The sequence below is a fragment of the Palaemon carinicauda genome, chromosome 2 (assembly GCF_036898095.1).
Source record: "Palaemon carinicauda isolate YSFRI2023 chromosome 2, ASM3689809v2, whole genome shotgun sequence".
Taxonomy (NCBI): Eukaryota; Metazoa; Arthropoda; class Malacostraca; order Decapoda; family Palaemonidae; genus Palaemon; species Palaemon carinicauda.
The window spans coordinates 116,698,657-116,716,612 of record NC_090726.1 but is presented as its reverse complement, the minus strand read 5'-3'; the positions used below and the strand labels follow the sequence as shown (position 1 = coordinate 116,716,612).

Here is a 17,956-nt window from a genome sequence, read left to right as displayed (position 1 = left end):
GTGGTATGTTACAGATTTATGATTTCCAGTTGTTTGACCTATGTTATATGAATGTGTGGTGTGGTGCATGCCAATACGGTAATATTATATAACTACTTAGTTGTTCTATGGTGCAGATTATAAATTTGTTGTATTTTCACTTTGCAGAAATGTCTGGAGCAAAGAAAAGAAAGTATTTAGATGAATATATCAAGTATGGCTTCACTGTTACAGAGAGGAATGGAATTCATCTCCCTGTGTGTCATATGACATACAGTCCTCAGCAATGGCTCCTTAAGACCTGGTCGTCTGGAGCGACATTTGAGCACAAACCACAAAGCATTAAAAGAAAAGCCAAAGGAGTTCTTCACAGCCAAAGTGTATGAACTGAATCATATGAAGCTGGACTCAAGCAGTGTTTTTCATCAAGAAATGTGAAAACTAGTGGAAGCATCTTACGAGCTGTCACTACTTATTGCAAAAGCAAAGTAGCCTCACTCTATGGGGAAGACTCTTGTAAAGCCCTGCCTTTTGAGAGCTGCAAATACTGTGCTTGGGAAAGAAACCCAAAGAAAGTTATCAAAGATTTCCTTATCGGATAACACAGTGAAGCATCGCATTGATGAACTTTCAGAAGACATAAAAGATTAACTTTTGGACAAAATAAAAGCATCTTGCTTCTTTGCAATACAGTGCGATGAAAGTACTGATGTTGCTCACCTCTGCCAGCTGCTTGTTTATTCTCGATTCGTGGATGAAGGAACTGTGAAAGAAGAAATTCTTTTCTCAGCAGCACTGGAGACAACAGCGAAGGCCATCAATGTTTTTTCAAAGGTGCATGAGTTTTTCCATGAGTACGGTCTTTCATGGGAAAAGTTAGCCGGTGTTTGTAGTGATGGTGCCCCAGCAATGATTGGATCTCGCTCTGGATTTGTGAAACTGGTGAAAGAAAAAAATCCTGCTGTAACTGGGACTCACTGTGTTATCCACAGACAATCATTAGCAAGCAAAACTCTGCCAGGTAATCTACGCAGTTCACTGAATTTGGCAATAAAAGTGGTGAATTTTGTAAAGAATAGCTCTTTGAATTCTAGGCGTTTCATAGCTCTTTGCTCAGATCTGGGCACTGATTACAAGACTCTCCTGTTTCACACCGAAGTCCGCTGGCTTTCCAAAGGAAACATGCTGAGTCGTCTTTACGACCTCAAGGATGAAGTGGAAATTTTCTTGCAGAAGCAAAAAGGCTTTCAGCTCTCACTAGCATACCTTGTGGACTTTTTCGAGGCTATCAACAACCTCAATTTGAAGTTATAAGGAAGAAACACAAACATCATTGCACACTCTGATGTAATCAGAGCTTTCACCAAAAAAATTCATCTTTGTAAAAGAAAATTACAAGTTGGGAACTTTTCATCGTTCTCACATCTGAATGAGCTCTTGTCTGAGAAGAGAAAAATTGAGCAGTATGACGTTACAAAAGAGGTTTTATCACATCTGGATTCCCTTGCTGAGGAATTTATACAATATTTTCTAGATGTCTCAATGGAGAATTCTCTTAGGACAATGGTGCAGAATCCATTTAACATTGATGTGGAGTTGCTACTGGAATCACTGCAAGAGGAAGCCATCAATTTGAAATGTGACTCGAGTGCGAAAAGGGACTTTGAAACAATGAAGTTAGAAGAGTTTTGGGTGAAATATCTCCCCATGTACCCAAAAGTAGGTGAAGAAGCACTTCGTGTGATTCTTCCCTTTTCTTCTACTTATCTTTGTGAAGCAGGATTTTCAGCTCTTGTTATTCTGAAAACAAAACAGCACAACCGACTTGATGCAGAAAATGAGTTGCATTGTGCGCTGTCATCCTTCAATCCTAGAATTTCTGATCTTATGAGGAAGAAGCAGCAGCATCCATCTCACTAAATTTGACCAAAAATTGTGCCTTAGTCTCATAAGTATTTCCAAATATTATATGCCATGTTTTCAAGTTATCTATTCTTAAAATTGCAACTCAATTTTGCCAATTTGCTAATGTTCTAACTTTTTTTCGCTCACTTTGAACCAAATGTTTCGTTTTTAGTTACTGGAATGTCTATTATTTGTTTGAGTGGCTTTCGTTATTAAAATGTAATACAAACAGAAATCTGTTATCCTGTACAATGCTAAGAAATACTTGTAAGAATCATTTTATATAAAAAAAAGAGAGGAGTGGGGGCATACGGGTCTACTGGAAGCAAAAAGGGGGCGCCAGGTAAGATAGTTTGGGAACCACTGCTCTAGAGCATACAGGTTATAAGGAAAACAAAGTCCATCGAATTCCAGGGAAGGCTGTTTTGTGTTCCCAAGAAGGACTCAAGAAAACTCGGAGTCATTCTGGACTTGTCGCCACTCAACAAGTTCAAAAGAAACATCAAGTTCAGGATGTTAATCCTTCTACACATAAGGACCCTATTACAAAAAGGGGCGTTCACAGTCTTGATAGACCTGACAGGTGCCTATTGGCAGCTTCTAGTCAGTCGACCCCTCTCCTCCTACCTAGGATTCAAGTTGCAGAAGATAAAGTATGTCCTAAGAGCCATACTCTTCAGACTAAACACAGTCCCAAGTATCTTCACGAAATTGGCAGACGCGGTCGTGCAATAAATACGCCTAGAAACTGTTCAAATAGCAAAGTACCTGAACGAATGGCTGGTGCGGGCAGCACGCGAAGCATCTAGTCTGCAAGCATCCAAAGAAGTAACCCAGTTCCTGGGACATAGGGGATGCAAAATCAGCTTCAAGAAATCTCGACTCTGTCCAGCTCAAAGGTTTCAATGGCTGGAAAACCTTTGGAACCTGAGGTCATACTGTCTCTCCTTTCCCTTAGGGATGAAGAAGGAGATCGCAGGGTCAGTCAAGAGACTACTGTAATCCATCAGGATTTCAAGACGCTAACAGGAAAGGGTACTGAACTCTCTCCAGTTTGCAGCAGTGACAGACCCAGTGCTAAGAGCACAGCTGAAAGATGCATCAGGAGTCTAGAGTAGATACGCATCAAACGCTCAAAGAGATCTAAAATGACCAATATCGGTCTTACCTTGATCACTCCTCAACCCATGGTCGAAGGCCAAAAGCCTAATGAGAACAGTGCCCTTGCAACTACCTCAACTATCGAAGATCATCCGCATGGATGCCTCAACGGAAGAATGGGGAGTTCACTCCCATCAGAGGAAAGCCCAAGGGACTTGGTCATCTCTACTCAAAGCCCTTCTCATCTACTTTTTGAAGCCATGGCAGTCCTGTTGATGTTGGGGAAACTCTCTCCAGGCAGATCAGGCCTCCTCAGGCTGATCTGGGACAGAGAAGTGGTATTGAGATGTCTGAACCAACAAGGCTCAAAATCGTCCCATATAATCCAGGTGATGTTAGCCATCCCTTACCTAAAGAGATGGCACCTATCAGCAGTTCACGTACAAATGATCCGCAATGTGACAGCGGATGCTCTACTCAGGCTCAAGCCGATAGAGTCAGAATGGACCACAGACGCAGACCCATTCTCTTCCAGATTGGAACAAGTCCCGGAACTGCAGATCGACCTCTTCGTGACGAGCGTCATCAAGAAAATACCTCAATATATAGCCCCATACGAGAACCCTCTAGGGGAGATAACGGACGCCATGTCTCTAGTGTGGAACGGATGGACCCAGAAATTCCTGTTCCTTCCATCCAATCTCCTGCTGAAGGTCCTCAACACGCTGAGATCCTTCCAAGGAAAGATAGCTCTAGTGGCTCCCAAATAGTTCAAGAGCAACTGGTTCCCTCTAGTGGGGGAATTGAGGTTGAGGCTGGCCCTTATACTGAACCCAGCACTATCTCAGAGGGTTCAGAAGTTGATTTTCTCGCCCTAACAGTTAAGGAAAGATTAGGGATCTCAGAAGGCAATATAGACTTCCTAGAAGAATACAAGTCTAAGTCAACTAGAAGACAATATGAATCGTCTTGGAAAAAGTGGGTGGTTTTTGTTAAAGCAAAACGACCGAAAAAAATTTCAATAAACTTCTGTCTGTCCTTCTTTATCCACCTTCATAATCAAGGTCTGGTAGCTAACACGATAACTACGTGTAAGTCAGCCTTGACTAGACCTCTTCTATATGCCTATCAATTGGATCTGACGAATTAAATCTTTAATAAGATCACGAAGGCATGTGCTAGGCTTAGGCCCGCAGCTCCTCTGAAGCTCATCTCATGGTCTTTGGACAAGGTCCTACATTATGCCTCATCTGTGAACAATGAAGATTGTTCTCTCAAGGATCTAACACAGAAGGTTATCTTTCTGTTCGCTTTAGCCTCAGGGGCTAGAGTTAGTGAAATAGTAGCCCTATCAAGAAATGAGGGCCACATTCAGTTCACAGAAGCGGGAGAACTGAATTTCTTTCCTGATCCAACCTTTCTCGCAAAGAACGAGCTACCCACTAAAAGATGGGGTCCCTGGAGAATCTGCCCTCTGAAGGATGATGTCTCTCTATGTCCAGTAGAGTGTCTAAAGGTCTATCTTCGTAGAACTTCAGACTTTGGGGGAGGACAGCTCTTCAAAGGAGAAACCTCAGGATCAAACTTATCCCTAAAACAACTGAGGGCGAAGCTTACCTACTTCATTCGCAGAGAAGATCCTGACAGTACACCTCAGGTCATGATCCAAGGAAAATTGCTTCATCACTGAACTTTTTTCAGTATATGGACTTTGAGTATCTTCGCTCATATACTGGATGGAAATCATCCAGAGTGTTCTACAAACACTATGCTAAGCAAGTCCACGAACTGAAGCATTATGTGGTGGCAGCAGGTAGTGTATTAGAACCTGTCGTCTAGTGCTGCGATAAACAGTTAACTGATTGAGACTATCAATTAGGGTGAAAAGGTGTCAACACTTCCAGTGTCATACCTTTTAAGTGAGTGTCACCATGGTGACACTAAATCTGTTCAAAATCTCAGGTGTGGAATTATACAGATAACACTTTTGCCGTGTGTACGTAGTACACATTGTTGATAGTATACAACATTTACAGAATTTATATTGGAAAAATTTATCAAAATTTTTCAGTTTTAGTGTGGCACTCTTCATTTCTTCCCTTTCAGGGAGGGTAAAATATTTCTGTATACGTTGCACGTATAATTCCTTTAACATGTTACATTCGTTTCACTCGTTATTCAATTTAGTCATTTATTCTAAATAAATGTCTATTAGAATGTAATTGCGTCCTTTCTCGCTCTGCAATTTGCACATTAAAGATGCCAGAGTTCACTTACTTATTTATTTAAGTAAACCTCATATCATTGTATGCTTACAAATAATGGATATAGTTGACACTGATATTGTTCCGACAATATATACAAACTGTGAGACCGTTTGTATATCTGGTGGATACTTATGTTTGTTCATACAATATATGCTAACCTTGAGGCCCCTTTTCTACCATCTAGTATGACTCTTCCCTGTAGGGGGAAGGAAGCACTAACATTGTCTATGATTAGTGGTAATGACAGATAACGGTAACGTCATTTGTCTCAATGATCCAGATGACCATAGAAAAATTGTCCCAAGGTTAAGGCACCGATGAAAATCCACAGATACAGTACTTTCTAATAATTCTCTGGTAAACTTCCATCAGGACGACATGGCTTGAGCCCAAAAAACGGATTTTGAGCAAAGTGAAAAATCTATTTTTGGGTGAGATAGCCATGTCGTCCTGATGGACCCACCCTCCTTTTCTATAGAAAAGGCCTTCGAAGAATCCCTCCCGAAACCACTATATCTGTAGCACCATGCTCAACGCTATAAGGAATGACCGCCATCTTGGATATGGCACCATCTTGATACTCAATAGTAGTATGGGAAATAGGGTAACCTTGATAACGGCTCCCCTTCCAAAATTGCCACTCTTCCCTCTCGAGGCGAAAACGCTATTCGGGGTGAAGATCGCTATGTGTCGTATCAAGATATACATCCCCTGATTTATGCGATATCCTTAAGAGAATATTAAGGATATTCGTGCTAGGAGTTAGAATTCTGGAGACCTAAAGGTTAATTCTCTGGTAATATCACTGTAGTTCATATATCCCTTGGAAGCTACTATTAGGAACCTTCCATCAGAACGACATGGCTATCTCACCCAAAAATAGATTTTTAGCTTTGCTCAAAATCTGTTTTGTCTAAATGTTGATTAAGCTATATTTCAATTTATTTGGGGTGATTACCCCCGTTTTTTGTACATATATGAATTTGTAGCTGTTGATCAATTTATCTTGTCATAGGTTCCTTACGGTTCCATATATCATGTTTTTGTTCCTTGATGTTACCCTTCTGGCTGGGTATGGTTGGAATGTATTACTTGTGTACATAATAATTTTTCTATATGCTATTTTTGGGCTCAGGCCATGTCATCCTGATGGAAGGTTCCTATAAGTAGTTCCCTAGGGTATATTTCACTACAGTGATATTCCCAGAGAATTTACCTTTAGGTCTCCAGAATTCTAACTCCTGGCGCAAATATCCTTAACATCCTCTTAAGGATATCGCATAAATCAGGGAACATATATCTTGATAAGACACATAGCAATCTTCACCCCGAATAGCATTTTTGCTTTGTGGGGGAAAGTGGCAAATTTTGGAAGGGGAGCCGATATCAAGGTTACCCTTCCTCCGTCACTACTTGAGTATCCAGATGGCGCTGGACGTCGCCGCCATGTTTATTTCCTATAACTGTAGCGTTACAGCTCGGTGATTTTCCCTGTTTCTCTTTCGTGTACGCTCTACTTTTTGGATTTACCATGCAATCTCCAGCCTCTTCTGCCTCTGGAAAGTTGAGTATTCGATCTATACATTGTATAAATTTTAGCTCTTTCCTCACAGTGAAATTAGGCTAATTTAAGTGAGAGAGCTTTGCCTTAACTGGAGGTGTCATGGGTGTTGTCGTTCATTACGCATGAGTTATTTAGTTAGCCTGAACGACTTTCCCGGTATTAATAGCATGAATATCTTGGAGCTATTCAGTCTTCATTGCTAGGAGTTAATTATATTATGTCGATTGTATTCTTGATAGTTTCGGCGATTTAGGTAACCGAACCTTGCTTGTGCTAGGCTTCCTAGCCTATGCGTTTTAGTTTCCTTTCAAGTATAATAAAATAGACATTCCTAGTGTAATAACAATTAAATGAAGCTATTTAGACAATTTATATATTAATTGCATATATATATTCCTCTTCTTAGATCGTATACGAGAGAGTTTCGGCGATTAAGGTAGTCGATTCTCACCCGCTGCTAGGCTACTAGCCTAGTGGGTTTAGTATACTTTCATACATGTTCCCCGGTTACCCTCGTATGTCGTTTTATCAATTCAGGCGGAGATAGATATCTCCTAGAATTATTACATAAACCGATACTCGTCTCCAGTGGAGATTTAAGGGTAATACCTCCTTCCCTCTGAGTGTAGCCTTAAGTTACAACCCTATTTTTTGGGCTCAAGCCATGGCGTCCTGATGGAAGGTTCCTTTTTGGTAGCTTCCTTGGGTAAATAACTACTAAGATATTCCCAGAGAATTTAACCACAGGTTATCACAGAATTCTAACTTCTGGAGCGAGTATCCTAAAGGTTTCCCTTTTAAGACATCGTATATCAACAGGGGACGCATGTATTAACGCGCCATATAGCTATCTACACGCCGAACAGATTTAACACTTCGGTGTGTAAGAGCGGAGAATAGCTGGGAGCCGTTCCACAGCTAATTTCGTCCGTGGCTACTTTTGGTACTCGAGACGTAAACAAACGGGCGCCATTGCTAAATGACGTCACGTCCGTCCTCATCCTTTGCATAGTAGCTCGCCTTACTAAGACGGATTTTCCCTGTTCTTACTTTATCGACTTGCATCTTCATCATGTCGCTACCTTCGGCCTCGCCTTCTTCTGGAAAGTTGAGTACAAGGTTCCAGTATTGTTTAGTTAAGCTCTGACCGTAAAGTAAATTTTACTTTTCGAGATATTTGATGTTTTGTGGCAAAGCTGTGCCTCAACCGGACCCGCCATTTTATGGCGTCGTTTTCAGTCAAGCTGCCTTACCTTAGGCTAGGGAGTGTCCTCCCTTCCTTAGTGGCCGCTCTGGTACAGAACCCCCTCCATGGAAGACCCTTCTCTTCTCCCCTCCCCACCTATCTCTTGTATGGCCTAGCCTATACTTAGGTTAGTCTATACCCATCTGTCCCCTGTCGTACAACTCCTCCTTAGGGTGGAGTGATAGGGCTACCTTGAGCTTCTGTGTGCAGTCCGCTCTGGTACATATACCCTTCATAGTGTCCTATGGGGTTAGCCACTGGATGTGTTCTGTATGCAGGGGTCTCCCCCCCCCCCCCGCTCTTGGGTGTCCCCTAGCCCTCCCTTGGGCTACCTTAGCTCCCGGTCCTCTGCGGCCCCTGCTTCTGGGTGATAGAGTCAGCCTCTATTATAGGTACACCCACTCAGGGGGGATGTCTGGGGGTCCGTGGCCGGACCCTACATCCCTCCTTCTGTCTCTTTCACTATCCGGGTGCCGGTCCCTTGCCGCCTCCACTGTCGGTGATACCCACCTCCTACCTTGGTGACTCATTCCTTATCCCCTCGGCCGCCAGTCCTCCGTGTGCCGGGGGACTGCCGCCTGCCGCCGGCTTCCAGCCGATGGCTCTCCCTCCTTCCTCATAGCTTGGTCGTCCGCCCGCCGGCCGGCCCCCGGAGTGCCGGCATCCACTGCCGGCAGTCCGGTTCTGCTATAACCATCCTTGTTCCTGTCACCAAGCTGGCAACCTCCGGCTGCCGGAGCCGCCGCTCCCTCTGCCGGCGTGCCGCCGCTGTGCCGGAGGCCGCCACCCTGGTATTACTCTTGACTTCTATATTGTCTGTCCTAATGCCAGAAACTCTGCTGGAGCGGCCTCCGGCGTGCCGGCGGTCTGCCGGAACCTTCCGGAGGCGTCAAGTATCTTATTGGTAATCATGCTGTCTTCTTGCATATCACAGATTTCCAGCATGCTGCGTGTATCTTAGCGCGGCTGGTTGCCGGAAGCCGTTACCCTATGGGATCTTTTAGTCCCCTAATTTGGAACTGAGTGGCCTCAGTCCCAACCTTATATCCTTGACAATTCCCATAGAATTCTATCTGCCCTATGGACTTCTACTTGAATTTTATCCTGTGCCTTCGGTCACCTCGGATTGTCCAAGGATGAAGGTTACGGTAACCAGCCGGGCGGGATGCACGGAGTATGTTCCTATCCTATCTCAAACCTTCCTCTGTGCATCACACCCTTTATCAAGTTAAAATTAATGATTAATATTAACTTAGTTTAAGACTCATTCTTATGACTCCCCCCCATACTCATTTTCTCTTTCTTTTACAGGAGGAGCAGATGAAGTGTGATTACGACTTCTGCGCTGTGAAACGCCCGCACTTCTACGGGCATACGGCGTGTAGGACTCACGCCCCTTGTGCCAACAAGAAAGGGGATTTGAAGTTCTGGGACCCGCAGAGCTGTGTGGTCTGCCAGGATCGCCTAGTCGATGCCTTCCATAATCCTCCCTCAGCGGAGGTCAGGGACACTTCTCGGGATAAGCTACGCAAGTGGGTGCGTGGCTTCCAGAAGAATGCCACTGGACCATACCTGGCCACTGAAGAATTGAGGTCCCTTCTGTTCCCAAAGGCCTCCCCCGATTCTGTGGTGCCCAAAGAACTAATCCCCACTGTCCAAATTACGGTGGAACCAGACGTAGTCATGGCCCAGTCCATGCACAAGTGCCACCTGGATTCCGAAAACGACGAACATATGTCGGATGTTTCGGAGGGCACGGAGAAGACCCTTATGGCCCAAGGTGCGGAAGATGAAGAGGACCAGGTGGAATACACCGAGTCGGAGCAAGAGGTCGCTCCTCCTTCCATCACCGCCCCTACTCCTACACCGACGGAAGTGTCTCTCCCGTCTACCTCCGCTACCCCGGAACCCATTCCATCCGCCCAAGAGATGTTCCGGATGATCAAAGCCATTATGGACGACAGGCTGAAAGAAACTCAAGAGTTCATCAGGTCCATGAAGGGGTCCAAAGAACCGAAGAAGATCTCGGTTAAGGATCTCCCTGCATGCTCACATGCCAACCCCTGGAGGTATGCCGAGCATATGGTTATCGCGACCGGCAGGATCTTTGTCAGCGATAAGATCGGCATGGTCCCCCTGGAAGATGTGGAGTTCTTCCCAAACTTTGAGGCTTACCCGAACTGTTACGTCCGGCTCCGTTCTGAACCTGCCTCTAAAGAAGAGACTGAACCCAAGGAGGAGATAGTGTTCGATCTCTCGAAGGCCCAGGCTATGCTAGCCACCACATTTAAAAGTAGGGGTTTTACCTGCTCTAAGCTTCCGGCCCTGAGCAAGAAGCACCCTACCTACGTCGCACCCGACAATGCAGTCCTTCCCTTCATGGAAAAGGCCTTCGCTGCATGCCTCAAGGCTGTGGGTGAAGGAAAACCCTGCCCTGCACTGGAGGAGTGCAGACCCTTCTCCATAGTAACTCCCCCCGACGCTCGACACTGGAAGGATATCCAGCATACTTTCGTGGTGGGAAAGCTAGATCCTGACGTAGCCGGACGTCAGTTTAACGAAGACCTCCCGAAACTCAACGACCACCTCCTTCATCGGGAACAAGATACGAAGGAGAGGCTTGCAGCATCCATGTCCCACCAGGTCCAACTTGACATCATGGCTTGTGACACCAGAGTCCCAGACCACTACATGGTACTCGCCAAATCCCACATGGCAACCCTGGTGAAGGATTTGTTTCACTTCATGAAGGCTCGGAGAGCCTGTCGAGAATTCGTGTTCTCAGGTGCCACTGTGAAACACGAACCCCGGAGGCTGATTTCCTCCAACATCTGGGGTAAGCACCTCTTTCCCTCTGACCTCGTGAAAGAGATCACCGACAAGGCAGCCACGGAGAACAGGAACCTTCTCCACAAGTGGGGCATGTCAAAGAAGAGGAAATCCTCCCAGGACGACGGACCTCAACCTAAGAGGAAATCCTTCAAGCAGAAACCCCAGCAACGTCAATAGAGACGGCAGTTTCCGGGACCCGCTACTCCCCAAGTGGCAGCTCAGCCACAGCAGACCTTTCAGCTGGTCACCCAACCGGTCTTGTCACAGTCACCGGTTTTCACCCCTGCTTTCGAGCAACAGACGACTACCTTTCGTCCCAAAGGTAGAGGCTCAAGCAGAGGTGCAGGCAGAGACGCGTCTCGCCGTCCCTCCAGAGGCAGAGGAGGAAGGGGAGCTAGCGGCCGAGGCAGTAAGCCCTCGGGACACCAGAAGCAATGAAGTGCTTCCGGTGGGAGGAAGACTCCGCCAATTCCAGGATTGTTGGACCTTCGATCCCTGGGCACACAGCATCGTCAAGAAGGGTCTAGGCTGGAGTTGGACTCAACCACCCCCAACCTTCCAGCAATTCTTCCAACAATCAACCCCTCTTCTGGAAGAATATGTCCTAGATCTCTTGAACAAGAAGGTGATAAGGAAGGTAAAGTCCACCAGGTTCCAAGGGAGACTGTTTTGTGTCCCCAAGAAAGACTCCGACAAACTCAGAGTCATTCTGGACTTATCCCCCCTCAACAAGTTCATAGCGAACGACAAGTTCAAGATGCTGACTCTTCAACAGATAAGGACCCTTCTGCCTCGAGGTTCTTACACGGTCTCCATAGACCTGGCGGATGCCTACTGGCATGTTCCAATGAACCATCACGCTTCCTCCTACCTAGGATTTCGACTCCAAAGGAAAAGCTACGCCTTCAGGGCCATGCCCTTCGGCCTCAATGTGGCCCCTCGGATCTTCACAAAGCTGGCGGACGCCATAGTACAACAGCTCCGCCTCCGAGACGTCCAGGTGATGGCCTACCTCGACGATTGGCTAGTCTGGGCTCCATCGCCCGAGGATTGTTTAAAATCCTGCAGCAGAGTCACCCAGTACCTAGAACACCTAGGATTCAAGATAAACGTGAAGAAATCTCGCCTCTCTCCAGCTCAGAAGTTCCAATGGTTAGGAATCCAATGGAACCTTCAGTCACACCGCCTTTCCATCCCCCAGAAGAAAAGGAAGGAAATAGCAGGGTCTGTCAAGCGACTACTGAAATCCAAGCGGATCTCAAGATGCCAGCAGGAACGAGTTCTAGGCTCTCTACAGTTCGCCTCAGTAACAAACCCGGTGCTTCGTGCACAGCTAAAGGATGCCGCGGGAGTCTGGAGACGTTCTGCATCCATCGCTCGAACAGACCTCAAGAGACGGCTCCCAAACAGACTTCGACTTCTCCTCAAGCCGTGGTCGGAAGCAAAGGCCCTGAAAAGGTCCATTCCTCTTCAACACCCACCTCCATCACTCAACATCCACACGGACGCTTCGCTGGAGGGTTGGGGAGGTCACTCCCACCAAAAATTTTGCTCAAGGCACATGATCTCCCCTGTTCAAGACGTTTCACATCAACATCTTGGAGGCCATGGCGGTCCTTCTAACTCTGAAGAAACTCTCCCCGCCTCCCTCGATCCATATTCGTCTAACCCTAGACAACTCGGTGGTAGTTCGATGTCTCAATCGCCAAGGCTCAAGATCGCCCCAGATAAATCAGGTGCTTCTGACAATCTTCCGTCTGGCAGAGAGGAAGAAATGGCACCTGTCTGCAGTTCACCTACAAGGATTCCGCAACGTGACAGCGGACGCTCTATCTCGGACAAGCCCGATAGAGTCGGAATGGTCTCTAGACGCAAGATCATTTTCCTTCATCTCTCACCAAGTCCCAGAACTTCAGATCGATCTCTTCGCAACGAGCGACAACAATCAACTTCCTCGGTATGTGGCCCCGTACGAGGACCCCAAGGCAGAAGCAGTGGATGCCATGTCACTGGACTGGAACAGATGGTCCAAGATCTACCTGTTCCCTCCCACCAACCTTCTGCTGAAAGTCCTCTCCAAGCTGAGAACCTTCAAAGGGACAGCGGCCCTAGTGGCTCCCAAGTGGCCCCGGAGCAACTGGTACCCCCTGGTCCTGGAGCTGCAGCCCAAGCTGATCCCTCTCCCGGGCCCAGTTCTCTCCCAACAAGTACAGAAGTTGACTGTCTTCGCTTCATCATCGAAAATCAAGGACCTTCAGCTCATGATTTTCTCTCCCTAGCCGCAAAGAAGAGGTTTGGGATCTCGAAGAAAAGTCTAGACTTCCTCGAGGAATACAAGACCGAATCCACAAGACGGCAATACGAATCATCTTGGAGAAAATGGGTCTCTTTCGTCAAGGCAAAAAATCCTAAGGAAATCACCATTGATTTCTGCATGTCCTTCTTCATTCACCTTCATGGACAGGGATTAGCAGCCAATACGATCTCGACTTGCAAATCGGCCTTGACTAGACCACTGTTGTATGCCTTCCAAATTGATCTGTCCAGCGACATCTTCAATAAACTGCCGAAAGCATGCGCTCGTCTACGCCCAGCACCCCCACCGAAACCGATCTCCTGGTCATTGGACAAGGTGCTCCATTTCGCCTCCAACTTGGAAAATGATTCATGCCCTCTCAAGGATCTGACTCAGAAAGTTATATTTCTCTTTGCTCTTGCTTCAGGAGCCCGAGTCAGCGAAATAGTGGCATTGTCAAGAGAAGAGGGTCACATCCTGTTTACTGATTCAGGAGACATTACCCTCTCCCCGGATCCGACGTTTCTCGCCAAAAACGAATTACCCACCAAAAGATGGGGCCCCTGGAGAATATGCCCCCTGAAGGAAGATGCCTCTCTATGCCCAGTAGAGAGCCTCAAGGTCTATCTTCGCAGAACTTCGAACTTTGGTGGAGGCCAACTCTTCAAAGGAGAAACATCGGGCAGCGACCTGTCACTGAAACAACTAAGAGCGAAAATCACCTACTTCATTCGCAGAGCGGATCCTGACAGTACACCCGCCGGTCACGATCCTAGAAAAGTTGCATCGTCTCTGAATTTCTTTCAGAGTATGGACTTCGAAAGCCTTAAAAGCTTCACAGGCTGGAAGTCCTCGCGTGTTTTCTTCAAACATTATGCGAAACAAGTGCACGAAGTCAAACATTTTGTGGTAGCCGCAGGTAGTGTTATGAAACCTGCACCTAACTCTGCATAGAACAGCGAGTTATTTGGGACTCTAACTCTTCGGGTGCCTATGTTGACCCTCGAGCGATACGTAGTGATGTCGAAAACACTTAGTGCTTTCTTATAACTGTTCTTATCCCAGGTGAAATGTCATAGTCGTCACACAAGTGCCGCATGCCTAGAGCATGATGTGTTTTAATTAAAGACTGACGTTCCTCGAGAACGAGTGCCTACTAATAAATTTGAAATTCCCTTTCAGATTCAAGAGCAAATCTTTATTACTATGTACATTATAATTTACTGTAAATTAAATTTACTTATTACTGCAATTCATTTATTTTTCTGCAATTGTGAAATAAAATTCTTATTTTATTACTTGTGCGTCTCAATCCGCTCCTACTTATACTATGAAATACATGCCTGTCATAGTTTTATTATCCCTTCCCTATGGTTCATGGAGATACTAAGGTCCTAACCCTTATTATATATTCACCTTCGCAATGTAATATTCCAATACGAATACTTACTCTTCATACCCTAACGACGAAACTCTCCTTCTCGACACACAGTGTCCAACCACCACTTGTCTGCCTTCGAGTATGTTCCGATACGAATGCCAACCATTCAGTCTCGTCTCCAAGTTCTTCAGGTTCTTCTAGCAAGGTGAATAGCCCTTCGATAACCACTTTGATCTCGGCATGGCCCGTGGGAACTTCACTGCCAAGGGGGGCAGGAAGATTCTTCCCTACGGTTCTTTTATTAAGATTACTATGGTACATTGTTCAAAGCCCTTGGCACTTACCTAATAGGGGAAAATCTACCACGATACATTGATTCTCTGGTATTCTTCCATCAGGACGCCATGGCTTGAGCCCAAAAAACGGATTTTGAGCGAAGCGAAAAATCTATTTTTGGGTGAGATAGCCATGGCGTCCTGATGCACCCTCCCTGCTACTTCGTCCAGTTTTTAGGTCCCACCCTGCTCTGCTGTATCATGGTGATCGGCAAGCAACTGGCTTCAGGATGAGGACGGACGTGACGTCATTTAGCAATGGCGCCCGTTTGTTTACGTCTCGAGTACCAAAAGTAGCCACGGACGAAATTAGCTGTGGAACGGCTCCCAGCTATTCTCCGCTCTTACACACCGAAGTGTTAAATCTGTTCGGCGTGTAGATAGCTATGTGGCGCGTTAATACATGCGTCCCCTGTTGATATACGATGTCTTAAAAGGGAAACCTTTAGGATACTCGCTCCAGAAGTTAGAATTCTGTGATAACCTGTGGTTAAATTCTCTGGGAATATCTTAGTAGTTATTTACCCAAGGAAGCTACCAAAAAGGAACCTTCCATCAGGACGCCATGGCTATCTCACCCAAAAATAGATTTTTCGCTTCGCTCAAAATCCGTTTAGTCTTGCCTTGAGCAGACACTCAGGCATGACTAGACTAGGGTTTTCTGTCTCTTACCTTGGCCGGCAGATGCCAGGCTTTGGGTTTCGATCAAAACCTCAGAGTATATGATCGCACTTCAAGTGGTTGTATGATGCCGCCACCTTCTCCCTGCAGTCTAGTAGACTATTCCTGTGCTCGCAGACCCTAGGCTGAAGAATAGACATTCTTCTGCCACCTAGGATAGCGCCGGCACTGGAACTCTGTTTCTCCCTTGTTGAGAGGAGGCGGCAACTTTGCCGCCCCCCCCCCCCCTTAACTGTATTGGCAGACCCTAGGCTGGAGAATAGATATTCTCCTGCCACCTAGGATGGCGCCGATACTGAAACAGAGTTTCTTAGTTGTGTGGTAGGACCGGCAACCCTGCCGGCTCCTTCCACACTTTTAAGTATGAGTTGATAGGAAGTTTCTATTAACCATAATAATTACCTGGAACATAGATGAAGAATTGTTAGTAATTATTTCTCAGCTGATCCCATCTTTGGTCGTCAATTTTTCTTGGTGGGATTTAATGATACGTTGGTATTCTTAAAATACAAGTTTAATGATATATGTGGCTACATTGCTCTGTGACAGCTGACTCCTAAGTGTGTGTGTGGAGCGTCATACACAATCTGACAAAACCAAAACATTTCTAAACAAAAGAGCATCGCTCTGAGAAGACTTAAATCTTACTCCAGTACAAAACTATAAAGAATTACATCCTATCTCTGAGGTAATCAACAAATGTTTGAATCCTAATACCAAAACAAATCATTACAGTACACTTATGTACAAAGCATAACATGTTTTATTCATGCAATATGATGCAATGTTGAGCAATACCTGCAACACTTGAAATAATATAGTACATTATTACAATAATACATAACAGTCTCCTCCCCCTTAACTTGACATTGTAAAAATCTTCATAAATCTAATCTCTCAGGGGGCTTTCCTCTGTTAATCCTATTAGGAAGCACTTTAACCTCATCTTGTACTGGTACATGAATTGGTTCTGAATCTACATTTGATGTTGGAGCATCTTGGTTAATATTTGACTCATTTGATCTAACTACTTCTTTAAGTTTCTCATCTCCAACATTCACATGCTCTAATGTCTTTCTGTTTAACGGCTGTAATTGATCAACATGACGTTTTACAACATTATCACCAACACGAACATCATAATGTAAATTTCCTATCTCTCTTACAATCTCTCCTGGTGCCCACTTCTCTGGAGTGTTGTACGATCTTACCATGACATCAGACAAAGGTAAAAAATGTCTTACATTAGGAAGCTTTACTACTTGTTTATACCCTTTATCTTCTAAATCACTTTGCAAACTTGGATACAACAAATCTAACTTACACCTTATCCTCCTCCCCATCAACAAATTTGAGGGTGTCACGCCTGTTGTGCTGTGCGGCGTTGTTCTATAAGACAATAAAAACTTTGATACATGCAAAAATATATTACCTGAATTTGCTTTTCTACACTTCATATTGTATTTAAACGTTTGGACAAATCTTTCAGCCTCTCCATTAGTAGATGGATGATATGTAGCTGAAAATGTATACTTTATACCATTGACATTACAAAATTCTTTAAACTCTTGTGAGGTAAATTGTGGACCATTATCTGTAACAATTCTTTCTGGAATACCGTGCGTTGAAAAAATTTGCATTAACTCTTTTATTGTGGCGTAAGACGTTGTTGTCTTCATTGGGATAATTTCTGGCCACTTACTGTAAGCATCTACTACTATTAAAAACAAGTAATTTAAAAAAAGGACCTGAAAAATCTATATGCACTCTTTGCCATGGATACCTGGGTAACTCCCACGGGTGCATTTTAGCAAATTGAGGATTGTTCTGTTGCATAACACAATTCATACAATTCTTTATATAAGATTCCACATCTTTATCTATACCTGGCCACTATACAAAAGTTCTCGCAATTGACTTTGATCTTACAATACCTTGGTGATCAGCATGTATTTCAGACAAAACCTTATTTCTCAGTGAATTAGGAATAACTACCCTTGAACCTCTCATCACTATTCCTTGCGTTACACTCAGTTCATACCATATATCCTTATACAGTTTACAATTTTCCTCTTTTCCACATAAGTCCCTACCTGTCATTAAACTCTCCAAAACCTTACTAAGTACTGGGTCTCTCTTGGTACTGTGTGCTACATCTTTTGCAGTTATTGGTACATCATATACAGAAATTAACAGAACACTGTCATTATACTCCTTTGGAGCTTTGTCTACGGGTAATCTGGATAAAGCATCTGCATTACCCATGTTTGATGTTGGACGGTATTCTATATCATAGTGGTACGCTGCTAACGTAACTGCCCAACGTTGTAGTCTTGCAGCCACCAACGTAGGTAAACTTGCTTTTGGAC

General features: G+C 44.9%; 1 protein-coding gene and 1 pseudogene across 1 annotated transcript; both read left to right on the top strand.

Annotated features, from left to right (window-relative positions):
* Positions 1-480: 480 nt before the first annotated feature.
* LOC137619569 (protein FAM200C-like) lies at positions 481-1,293 on the top strand (annotated as a pseudogene).
* Positions 1,294-1,542: 249 nt separating this feature from the next.
* On the top strand, positions 1,543-1,899 carry LOC137619564 (protein FAM200A-like). The gene has a single exon (XM_068349700.1). It carries the CDS (start codon positions 1,543-1,545, stop codon positions 1,897-1,899), a length of 357 nt encoding a protein of 118 aa, XP_068205801.1.
* Positions 1,900-17,956: the final 16,057 nt, after the last annotated feature.